General features: G+C 45.1%; 1 protein-coding gene across 2 annotated transcripts in view; it reads left to right on the forward strand.

Annotated features, from left to right (window-relative positions):
• Nucleotides 1-12427, forward strand: part of RAPGEF3 (Rap guanine nucleotide exchange factor 3) — a 1135646-nt gene that overhangs the window by 867357 nt on the left and 255862 nt on the right. The window contains exon 20 of one of the 2 annotated variants that reach the window (XM_078688545.1): nt 3438-3563. The exons of the other annotated variant lie outside the window; for it this stretch is intronic. Within the exon in view, the coding sequence (XP_078544671.1) occupies nt 3438-3563 (126 nt within the window). The remainder of the gene's footprint in view (nt 1-3437; nt 3564-12427) is intronic. 2 annotated transcript variants of the gene reach the window in all.

Here is a 12427-nt window from a genome sequence, read left to right on the forward strand (position 1 = left end):
ATTCTCCCTATTGCCCCCTACAGTCCCAGCCCAGTTTTGACCAAAATTAGGGGAACTTACACTTCCTCCATTTGGGCTAACAAGGTGCCTAGGGTAAAAATACGAAAGATCTACCAGTTTAACCCCCGGGGCCCCCATATTTTTGATAGGAGTACAAATGGATGGTACTACTCTGTGGTCTTGGAAGTTTATAATTACACAATCCCCCTCCTGCATTTTTTTCCCTTGCCCTACCCATCCCACTCTGCGGACACTTAGGATAATACCGTCCACACCCAGGGGGATTGGCTTGTTTGCCTTCAGCCAGTGGATACACTTGTTCTTGAGTGATTGGTGGTTTTCCAACTGACCTTCCTTTAGGGGGGGCACATTGACCATGACAGCAACAAAAGGTTGACAGTCTGGTGGGAGGTTAATTGGGGGGATCCGTCGTGCTGGATGACTGGGGACCGGTGGGGAGGTAGATGGGGCAGAATGTTGGGTTACAGGCCTAGGGGCTTCCCCTGTCATTAACCCACTGGGTTTGCTACTCCCCTCTGGTTTTTGTTGAACTTCCTTTTTACCACTAGTTATCTGTTGCTGGTTTTGTGGAAGAGGCTTGGGCTTTTTTTTCTCAGGCTCTGTATGTGTTAATGGACCCTTGTAACTTGAGCCTGCTTTGGGATGGGGAGGAGATTTAGGTGTTGGAATTACTGGACTATTAGGAGCAGCTTTGTTTTGAGATAATAGGGGCTTAGGGCCTCTCTGAGCTAATAGTTCATTCCCCTTTGTACCCACGTCCTTGTTTTCACTCACTCTAGTTATTTGTTTAATTGTTGTTTTGAGTGAGTGAAACCCGTCCAGTTTTGACTGCTCTAGTTTGTCAATCCTCTCCCCTAAACCCTTGACTTGTGCTAGTAGCGGTTTCAAGAGGGTAGATACCTTCTCCAGAATATTTTCAACTGTTACTAAGTCAGATGACTTTGGGACCTTGGCTGAGTGTGACCCCTTGGGAGAGTTCAAAACATCCCCTTCTATATCGGTTTCGTTCAGCATAGGGGCACCCCTTGTAGTTCTCGTACTAGATACAGGAGACTTCCTTACTCTTTGGTAGAGGGCAGCCTGTCTCACTAGCCTACCCTTTTTACGTTTACGCACTTTTCTACCCAAGGGGAAAGACTCCTGCCTAATATCAGGAGTTACGGTGTTAGGTGAAGCCCCAACTAAACTCCCGTCTAATACCACTGTAGGGGGTACAAGCGATTTTGGGGACTCGGGATCTGTGATGACATCACTTGTGGGAATAGGTGGTGATGATGTGGACAAGTTACTAGGGCCACCATCTTCCATTGTATCTATAGGTAGGAGAGCGGCCAGATTTTCCAGCCTATTTATATTTTGCTCTATACCAATCAACAGAGGGGGGTCTGAGGAAACGCCAACCACACTAGGGGGGGTACCCGCTTGAACCCGGACGATGGCTGGTGTGAGCGACTGTGCGACTGCCCCCAAGGATGAGCGTCTTGAGGGGAGGTAGACTTCAGATAGTCGCCGCTCAGACATAGCGATCTCCTTTTCAATCACCGCCGTCACCCTGGTGATAAAACGGTCCATTGATCCTATGACCGGGCTTGCGGCGTTTGTCCCCCTTTCAACCTCGCCCCTGAGTGGCTTTCCTGAACGGGTGGACATGGTTTGGGCAGCGGGGACGGGCACCGAGGGAGTGTCGTCAAGGCTGGTAGAGTGTAAGGGACGTAGCCCAGCCCAGCCTCTGACAGCCCCGGACGGCCACAGACGGCCCGCCCTCTGCCCGGGCTCCGCCCGGCGTCGCCCGCGCGCGTCCCGCGACGCGGAGGTCAAGGCTCCGCTTTGTAGCGCCTCCGGGCGCGAAGACAGCGGGGACAGGAAGTCAGCGCAAAGCCCACTGGGAGCTGTAGTCTCCAGCCGCTCCTGGATGTCGATGGCGGCGAGACCTACAGCGTTGGTAACCCAGGGGCAAAGGCAGAGTGCTGGCGTCTGTTCAGGTAGGCTGTGTGGGCTTGGAAAGACCCCCGCTCCACCGAGGTCAAGGCTCCGCTTTGTAGCACCTCCGGGCGCAAAGACAGCGGGGACAGGAAGTCAGCGCAAAGCCCACTGGGAGCTGTAGTCTCCAGCCGCTCCTGGATGTCGATGGCGGCGAGACCTACAGCGTTGGTAACCCAGAGGCAAAGGCAGAGTGCTGGCGTCTGTTCAGGTAGGCTGTGTGGGCTTGGTTATCTTATTTTGGGCTGCTATAGTGAGTCGTCATGAAATGTACCCACTGTAGTCATTGTTCCATAATATTTAAAAGAGGCTTAATTTGTATACACATCCCACCATTTGCCAGGATTATACATTTTAGCCCCAGCTTTTGGGAAACAATCAAAGTTCCTTAATAATAGCATAGACCCTCATTCAAAGTATGGTGGGCCTCCAAAGGGAGGAGGCAGTGGAAAAAAAACCTTGGTTGCCCAGCAATTCCTTGCCTGTTAAATTTAGGCATTCGTACAACAATGGCATTTTTTTTGGGCAAAGCAGTTCTTGCCTTCATGGCAATGTGTCTGCTGGTCTGCCATGCTACAGTGAACTACTCAACACTTTTTATCTTGACTGGGATTTTGTTTACAGTGTATAGGGGGCATTTGAGTCCACCCCAACACATTATTCTGGATGTATGACGTTACAACGCATTCTTTTACCACGCATACCATTACAATGCGGTTTTTACCACGCATACCATTACAACGCATAACGCTTTGGGGTGCTGGATAGTGAATAGTTTAATTTACTATTCCAACTCCAGTCCCCGTGGACACTAGGGAAGGTTATTGGATAGTAAATTAACCTACTCCCTATCCTAGAGCGCCCCCAAGCGCAATGCGTTGTAATGGTATGCGTTGTAATGACCGCGTTGTAATGGTAGTGCGTGGTAAAAGATTTGTTGTAAAGGTTGTATACCCATTATTCTTTATGGCCTGAGAAGAGGAAAAACCAGTAGGTATGATGTCAATAGGGCAGCCATACTGAGGTCATGTACATCAGCATGAACCCCACAAAGAGGTATTTTTCAGACTACAGAGCAAGTGTCATCTCCCACTGTATGGGATACCACCACCCAAAGATGCTTGATTATGCTTTATATCAGGCATGCATTCAGTATTGTGATTGCATTCCAGTTGTTTGTAATTTATGCTCAAATGTATATGGTTGTGATGTACTTTTGAAGATCTTTGTGATTGAAATAAAGTTTTCATGATGATTGAATTCCAGAAATAGGCAATAGAAAAGGTCTAGTAAAAATAATCTTACAAAATAATGCTAATATCACACTTTTGTTAAGTTTATAGCATTCATATTTGGTGATATTACATGACATTCTCAGAATCTGTAATATGGAGTGAAGAATAAAACAATAGGATGCTTTCTTTCCTTATGTACAGACACCTCATCCCGACCAACTGGGGCCAAATGTTGGCACGTCAGAAATCTTGGACTTCATCAGCTCCAAAGATTTAGCTTGTCAATTAACTGATCACGACTGGAATCTGTTTAACAGTATTCATCAGGTAGGGAAATATAAGTATCATAATATGTTGTTTAACTTGCATGCCAGTTTTGGCATACTGTAAATTTACTTTGAACATATTCACATTTGCATTTTCTTTAACTGCTTCATTGTACTCAAAGAAGATACTGAGGAGAATACACAAAGAAAGAAATAGCTGGGAAAGAGCAGGGGGTCAAAGATAAAGATGAAAAAAATTAGACAGACTCAAACTTAAGACTGGGGTTAGATGGATAAGCAATTGAGTGTCCAGGGGCTAAACAGTAGTGAATCGTGTGTTTATGTAATGGTGGAGTAGGAGGATGACCAGTACTTGACCAACAGGAAGTTACACCAAGAGGGCCTCCAGTGGTAGGCTATGAAGTTAGGCAGTTTTGGACCAGAAGGATATCGTGTGGTGGATGAAGAAGATAACAGCCAGTAGTGAATGAGGAAGAAAACCAAGAAAGGATCTTGACTAGGCCTGGACGGTAAATTCCGCTCCGCTTGCGGAATTTGCAGAATTCGGGTAATTTTGCGTTCCGCAGAGAACGCGAAATTGCCCAAAATTCTGCGTTCCGCGACTTCGCAAAATGTTTTGCTTGTTCGCATTCTCTAAATGTGTGTTCGCAAGACATTTCCCCCAAGCATGCAGGCAGCAATTGCGAACAGGAAAAAAGCATCGCGAACAAGCAATTCCACGTGTTCGTGGAATTTCTGCGTGTTTGCAGAGATTTTTTACCGTTTCGCAGAGACTTGCGTAACACGATTCCGCAAATTCCGCCCATCCCTAATCATGACCATAACCAGTGGAGGACCATGAGTATCAACAGTTGTGGTGGGTAAGAGGAATTAGGATTACTGGTTAAGGTGTGGACAATGGGTTCATGGATAATCTATGGTAAAACTGCCAATTGTTTTTCAGTTCCAGTGGTATGTAATCCAGACTGTGTTTTGATGTAGAAGATTCTCAGCTCTGCTGGGTGTAACCCACTTACGAAGATGTACAAATATCTTTTACATCTATTTTAGAATTCAGATTAATAATGTTCAAAGAGTAGAGTCTTCATATTGGTCTAACTTCAAAAAGCATTCTATTAATGAAAAAACTTATAATTAATAATTTCAATGATTCCAATATATATAGATGACCATGGGCCCCCAAGCTTGCCGAAAGCAGATATAGCCAATCAGGTCCCCTAGCCCATTAATCTTATATGAGCGCTCAACCGGTGTTATGTCTGCTGCCACTATTAATATTACTATTGATTAGTCTGAATAGATTTATGCATCCTTGCATATAATATGCATAATATGTATTGGCAGTGACATTCTGTAGAGACTCACCACTAAGAAATAAGCCTTAGTTAAAATGTTTCTTAGAATACACCATACGGAGTTTCCACAGGAGAGCTCCGGCTCCTTCTTTGTCTCATAACGGTCTCTGCTCTTTAAATGGTAACATGTTAATGATGCATTGATTGCATCGTAAACATTCCATAAAAACATTGCAGTATAGTACATTGCCTTTTTACTTAACTAACACAAACCTAAACAGAAACTCTCACAGAAAACTAAGTTACTTAAATATTATAAAAACACATAATTAAATAAGCCTAATACAAATAGAAATAAGAATGAACAGAAATCATGCAAAGATTACATAAAGAAAACTAGTGTATCTATTAAATATTACATCAACCAACTAGACCTGCAAAACATTTAAGCAAACATTTAGATCTGTGTAGTAGGGTGTAAGATAATTGTCTCTTAAAACTACATTTCCAAATTTGAGAGTACAAAAGCAGACTCGTCTAAGTTTGTAGAGCAAACGACTCACACGAATGAGTACTCATGCAAAGTGGTTTACTTGTTTATGCTAGACTGTTCTGGATGCTCAAATCAGGGGCAAAACTTGCATCAGGAGTACTATCTTTGTGTCCGATCTCTACAATTCTCTCAGTATTCCACACATTTCCTCATTGACTCTAATCACATTACCACAGATTGTATCAATGCATACAGGTTCTCCAAACTTATCTTCTCCTTATTTCACATAACCCCCTTTCTTGATTCAAACAAAATCAAAATCCCAAGCTTCTCCGTTTGTCAACACTGGGCTTCGATCACATTTTTCCTGACGTCACAAAAAAGCTTATACAAAGACACACTTTGCTTAAACTATTTGCTCATCCTACCTCCACAAACTTTAGTAGCTGGTCTAGGACCCCTTAACAACTCAAATGGAGACAGTCTGGTAGTGGAATAGGACTTGTATGGTAAAACTATAGCATGGAATGTACTGCATTCCCACAATGCACTTAGAAATGGCCCACTGAACACATTGTACTAAGTGTCGATCGATTCTTGCGTTCTACAAGCCCATTGGTTTGTGGTGCTATAAAGTACTTTCAACATATTTGACATCACATAACTTCAGCTGACAACTCATCTCTAATTTTCAAAAATGGATTTAGAGAGCTTGACACTTTTTTCTCCCTGGGACACACCTCATCACCATTTTGATATTTCCATCAGACCATACTTCTTCCTTCCATTTGGAATCTGACAGCACACATTGCTTCCATATCAATGGTCGCAATCAAACAACTCTCCTCAACTTCCTCATCATTATTACCATAGATTTCATCATGGATTGGAGCCCTGGACAAAAAATGAGCTCTTATGTTCTTCCTACCCCGTGTGTGCTCCATGTCAAACTGGTATTAGAAACATTTAGTTGACAATTTAGCAATCTTTGGTGTCTAGTCGTCAACACTTTGTCTAGCAAAGGTCAATGATCAGTCTTGACCGTAAACGTAGTAACCCATACATATGGGTTACATTTTTTATTAGCCCACCACCATGCTAATAATTCCATTTCAATAGTTGGGAAATTAACCCTGAATCCCTGAGTACTCTTGAGGCATATCCTATGGTATTTTCCCCATTTCCTTCATTATGAGTAAGAACAACTCCCAGCCCATTCCTGCAGGCATCAACAGTTATCTAGCAAGATGAGCTGACAAATTGTATTTTTATCCATTCAAATGAGTCTTGGCACATGTCATCCCATACAAAAGCTGTATTTTTTTTAAGAACAGACAATGGTTTGGAGGTGAAGGATGATCTGGTATAAAACGTGTATTAAACTCTCACAATCTCATGAATGATTTTGTCCTGCCTCTTCTTTAGGGGCAATGGCATCAATAATGACACCCACTAACCCTGGGCTGGGCTCAATAATATCACCTTAACACCATCAGTGCTGCAGCAATTCCCCCTCTGTGCTGAGGATCATTGAAGACCATTGTTCATGACGAGCTCAGCTCGTCATGAGCACACGAGCAGTGTACTGCATGACGAGCTGAGCTCGTCATGAGCATGGAAGGGGTTAAACAACCCTGGCAAGATATTCCACTTTTAATTTAAAAAATACACATTATTTCCTCTTTAGAACTACACCATTTCCTTGCATAATATTTAGAAATTGGTTCAATATTTCATCATGTTCTATATAAGTTACACAAATTAGAACATCATCATGAAATGAAACCACCCACTTCATACCCTTGAAAAGAGGTTACATAATCTTTTGTAAAACAAATCTGGCCCAGCTCACCCCATTCTACAGTACTGGAAAGTGTCTATGGGTGTAAAGAAAGTCGTGAAAATACCTGAACTGAAATTCTAACACCACTGGATGATATGTAAATGCTAAATCTATCTTACTAAACCATGTTGCACCACCATTCAAAGACAACAAGTTTGATATCTTGGGAAGAGGTTGAGAATCTTTTCAAATGGCATTATTAAGACTCTTGAGTTCAAGATACGCTCTAAGATCCCCAGTCCATTCATGACCCACAAGAAGGGATGACAACCACAATGAAGATTCAGTGGGCTAAATTTTGACCTTACCAAAGGGGATGATGGATGGAGAGCTTGAGCAAATCAAACACTCACCCCCTGTCAATTGATCTTGGTTTATTCCATCATCATTCTTTAGCTCACTCCACCACCCCAGTTCAGACATGGCCATATGCAAATCAGTCTGACCCTTGCCTCATGTGAACAGTCCAGCCCGAACTGCCAAGCCATGTCTTCCTTGGACCGGAAACAAGCATCCTGGGACCGGCTCGGGTTCATAACCCTCATCAGCCAGGCTATCTTGAATCCAGTGGCAAAGAGAGCAAGTGACCCAGGTCTGGGCATACCCTGCCAACTTAGGGCGAACAAAGCGATACCAAAGGGGATGATGGACGGAGTGCTTGAGCAAATCAAACACTCACCCCCAGTCAACTGATCTGGGTTTAATCCATCATCATTCTTTAGCTCACTCCACCACCCCAGTTCAGACATGGCCATATGCAAATCAGTTTGACCCTGTGCCTCATGGGAACAGTCCACCCGAACTGCCAAGCCATGTTTTCCCTGGACCGGAAACAAGCATCCTGGTACCGGTTTAGGGTTCATAACCCTCATCTGCCAGGCTATCTTGAATCCAGTGGCAAAGTGAGCAAGGGACCCAGGTCTGGGCATACCCTGCCAACTTAGGGCGAACAAAGCGATACCAAAGGGGATGATGGACGGAGAGACTCAAACACTCACCCCCATTCAGCTGATCTGGGTTTAATCCATCATCATTCTTTAGCTCACTCCACCACCACAGTTCAGACCTGGCCATATGCAAATCAGTCTGACCCTGTGCCTCATGGGAACAGTCCAGCCTGAACTGCCAAGCCATGTCTTCCCTGGACCGGAAACAAGCATCTTGGGACCGGTTTCGGGTTCATAACCCTCATCAGCCAGGCTATCTTGTATCCAGTGGCAAAGTGAGCAAGGGACCCAGGTCTGGGCATACCCTGCCAACTTAGGGTGAAAAAAGCGATACCAAAGGGGATGATGGATGGAGAGCTTGAGCAAATCAGACACTCACCCCCAGTCAACTGATCTGGGCTTAATCCATCATCGTTATTTAGCTCACTCCACCACCCCAGTTCAGACATGGCCATATGCAAATCAGTCTGACCCTGTTCCTCATGTGAACAGTCCAGCCCGAACTGCCAAGCCATATCTTCCTTAATTAATTTAATTAATTGTGGGTTTATATAGCGCTAGAATCAACTCCCGGAGGAGTATCTCCGCGCTTCGACCGCTGGGGAACCCGTCCTGGCTCACCCTGAGAGATGGTCCCTAATGGGTATCTCTAAGGTGCGACCAAGCATCCCCGGCGGTCTGGGGAGCCGTTGTGAAGATGAGGCAAGCTAATGCCCAGAGTTGCCGAGTGTGGTCCCTGATTGGAGTAGGCACCGAGGCGAGAATTATCGAGCCCGCTGACCCTGGTCCACGACCCTGCCGCGTCGGGAATCGAACCCTGGTCCCGGGCCGTCCTCTGCTTACGGGTCTGCCGCCTCTAACCAGTGAGCCACACCACTCCACTTGGACTGGAAACAGGCATCCTGGGACCGGTTTTGGGTTCATAACCCTCATCAGCCAGGCTATCTTGAATCCAGTTGCAAAGTGAGCAAGGGACCCAGGTCTGGGCATACCCTGCCAACTTAGGGCGAACAAAGCGATAGCAAAGGGGATGATGGACAGAGAGCTTGAGCAAATCAAACACTCATCCCCAGTCAACGGATCGGGGTTTAATCCATCTGAAGAACCGGGTTATTAGAACCCAGCGGCGCCAGGGGAAACGCCCGATGTCTCTGAGTTCACCTGTCTTGGCATACAGAGACACGGGATACTTCTTGGTGGCGTCAAAGATCAAATTTATTGGCTGCAACCAGAAACAGAGGTCCACGAAGTACAATGGCGTATATTCGTAGGAGACTGCTCAATTTTACAAAGCAAGTCATCCCTTTTTATACCAAATATTGTGCTTCAGGCAAACATTCCTTATTTACGGTTGGCCAATCCCATGTGTACACGACAAAAAGCATTGCATGACAAACCCACATTTCATTTGTCCAGCCCACCATCAATTCCACGGGAAGGCCCAACATTCTTGCTCGAACAGGCCGGACAGAAACCAATAATAAAATACCTCAACCCAAACCATAAATAGGCCATAAAAGAAGGAACAGAAACAGATGAGAAACAAGATAGAAGGGTGTGTGCATGTACCATAAACTCAGCAATGTCCTGCTCTTTGATCCCTATCTTGACCAGCTACTGAACAAGGAACTGGCTCAACAAGTTTAGCTTTGGGCAATGGAGTCAGCTTGCCCAGGTCACACAGAAGTCAGCTAAAGGTGTACGTGTCCCAACGACTCGTTCGGCCGTAGTCATCGGCCTATGTGAGGGCAACCACAAAATGGCTGCCGTACACAAAATGGAACCCAAAGGTTCAGAACGGAATCCCTAATTTCAGGGTGAATCCATCACTCGAATATGATGAAAACACTCGTGCATACTACACTCGTCATTCTCGGTCTGCTGTCACCAAAATCGTCACGATACGACGACCTTTATGAAACGGGTTCAGAATCACGGAACCTCACCCCCCCCTTTTGCCCTTACATAGGCAATCACCTAAACTCACGTCAGTCTGAATCCAGGTCTATATTCATCAGATCACCAAGATGTTGCTGTAGCATCATCCTATTACTTAGCACGTCTCTTGATACAGGTCTCCTTGCACACAAGGTAGCACAAAAGCCACATATAGCAGGAGCACACTGTACACAAAGACAGAACAGGAAAAGAATGGCTAAGACTATCCCAATGATCATCAGAATCTTCCATCCCTAGGTGGATAACAATCCCCAAAACCATCCCATTAATGACCAATCTCCTCCATCCACATGTATAGACTCGGAGATCTTATGCAGCTTGGAAATGGCTTGGTACACTGTCGGAGCATTATCTGGAATGAAAACACAGCAGCTCGATTGAATCAATTTACATACCCCTCTATCTGCAAGTATGACCTCTAACGCAACTCTGTTCTGAAGAGTCATAAGGCGATCCGACTGGAGCTCAGCAGTCAGGTTACTAAGGGCACCGGCAGTTTCAACTACAGTGGACTCAACCACTCTCGTCAATTGCCGTATGTTCCTGCTGTTAACCATAGGTCCCCAAAATGGCAGAAAACCCTTCAAGAAATCACCTAATTCTTGTCCTGCAGTGTCTTCCTTACTGAAGACACCTCTAACAACTCTTGTCTTGTGGTAATCTTCCGCAGCTGTATAAGTAGGAGGCAACAGGAACGAGACAAAACATGTGCCCGAGAAATCAGGGGGCAACCACGTGTATGCTCTATCGTAACAGACAAAATAGGTACCCTTAGCTGCTAGGAACGATGGGGAAGTCTTTGACGCGAAAACATACGTCTCAGTGTAAATACTCTTCCCTAACTGAGCTCTCGGATTCTTGCCGTTACCTTGCAGACAGTAATGACCCTTATGAGGTACAATCCAAATCGGAGAGGATCTTCTCGCTCGCTGGTTCTCACTCAGACTAGTTCCATATCCCGTCACGTTCCATCCAATATACGCTAGTGTCTCATCTTTCGGGATTGTCTCATAGGAATCTATTCCCCTAATCATATCGACTATTCCCTTAACCAGAGCACTATTCTTTGGATTGTCTTTCACAGAACGTAGGGGGTAGACTTCACGAGCGTAGATAAACATCGTTCTGTATGCCCACACAGAACCATTATAGCTGAATGGCAGGACCAGGTAAGGAATACCTTTATCAGTGGTATGAGGCATAGGACCACACACCCAACAGTTAGTCGTGTTCACGACTAGCTGGTGTTGGTGCAAAAGCTGTACAAAGGAGTTATTAACGAATTCCAATCTTCTAATGGACTCATGTTCAGACAGAGGGTGAAAAGAATGCGAAGAAACAGTAGAAGAAGGTATGGGTTGTGTAGTGGGTGCAAACGTCACTTGAAAAGAGAATATTATATATCCCATCAAGAACACCATTAAGCTAAGTAACATAAAAAGACACAATATTAAAAAACATTTTCTACTCATAATTTTACACATTTTGCTCCTAAAACTCATTTCTTCAACAGGTCTCTCCATCTCGAAAAACTCCATCCTCTAACCGTGCTGCTCGCGGCGGTTGGGTGTTCCGTGCTAAGGAATGCGTCTGTCAGTCCAGGGAATGCCCTAGGACCAACCAGAACCGTCGACCTTATGTCTTCGGCTTGCACTCCCAAGTCTTTACACCGCGACCCTACAGCTGAACCCGGATGGCGGTTCGAAAAACAAAAATCAGTCAAAACAGTTTCTCAGATGGGAGAGCTGAATTTAAAAAATAGCAAAGAAAAGGATTTTCATTTTATTTGTCCCACTATTCTTGGTCGCAAATTATAACGGCCTTTATCAGGCAATGTCTGGTCACGGAACAAAAGTTCAGGCTCGGTAGTGTCCAATCGAATTGACGGCGGCACAGCTTCTTGCAGAAGGTCGTCACTTTCACGCTCAGAACTCGTCCCAATTAAACATGCATCGCTAAAAGGCAGAAAACGAGGCACGGTGTCAGTTTCTGAATCAGGAATGCCCTCCTGGACCCACCGGTCGTACGGCAGAGGCAAAGGAACCCTCTTCCAATGTACGCTGTGGATCCAGTTTTTCTTTCCTTGAACTCGCACTGCAGTTCACGTAGACTATAGCACCAAGTAGGGACCGGTCCAGCGGGGCTGATCGTTCTTTGTCCGCTGAAAGTTCTTCACGAAAACCCATGAGCCAGGATCGATAGCATGTCCTGGATCTTCAGAAGCCTGAGGCAATGTATCGTGAACCTGTTGGTGTAAGACACGCAATTTAGCCGTCAAATCATGCAGATAGTCAAGCAGTACAGGCTGTTCGATCTCACTAAATTTCGTCCGCCTCGGCACTCCCCATATGTTTGCCGGCCGACCAA

This window comes from Lissotriton helveticus, chromosome 1_1 (assembly GCF_964261635.1).
Source record: "Lissotriton helveticus chromosome 1_1, aLisHel1.1, whole genome shotgun sequence".
NCBI classification, from domain to species: Eukaryota; Metazoa; Chordata; class Amphibia; order Caudata; family Salamandridae; genus Lissotriton; species Lissotriton helveticus.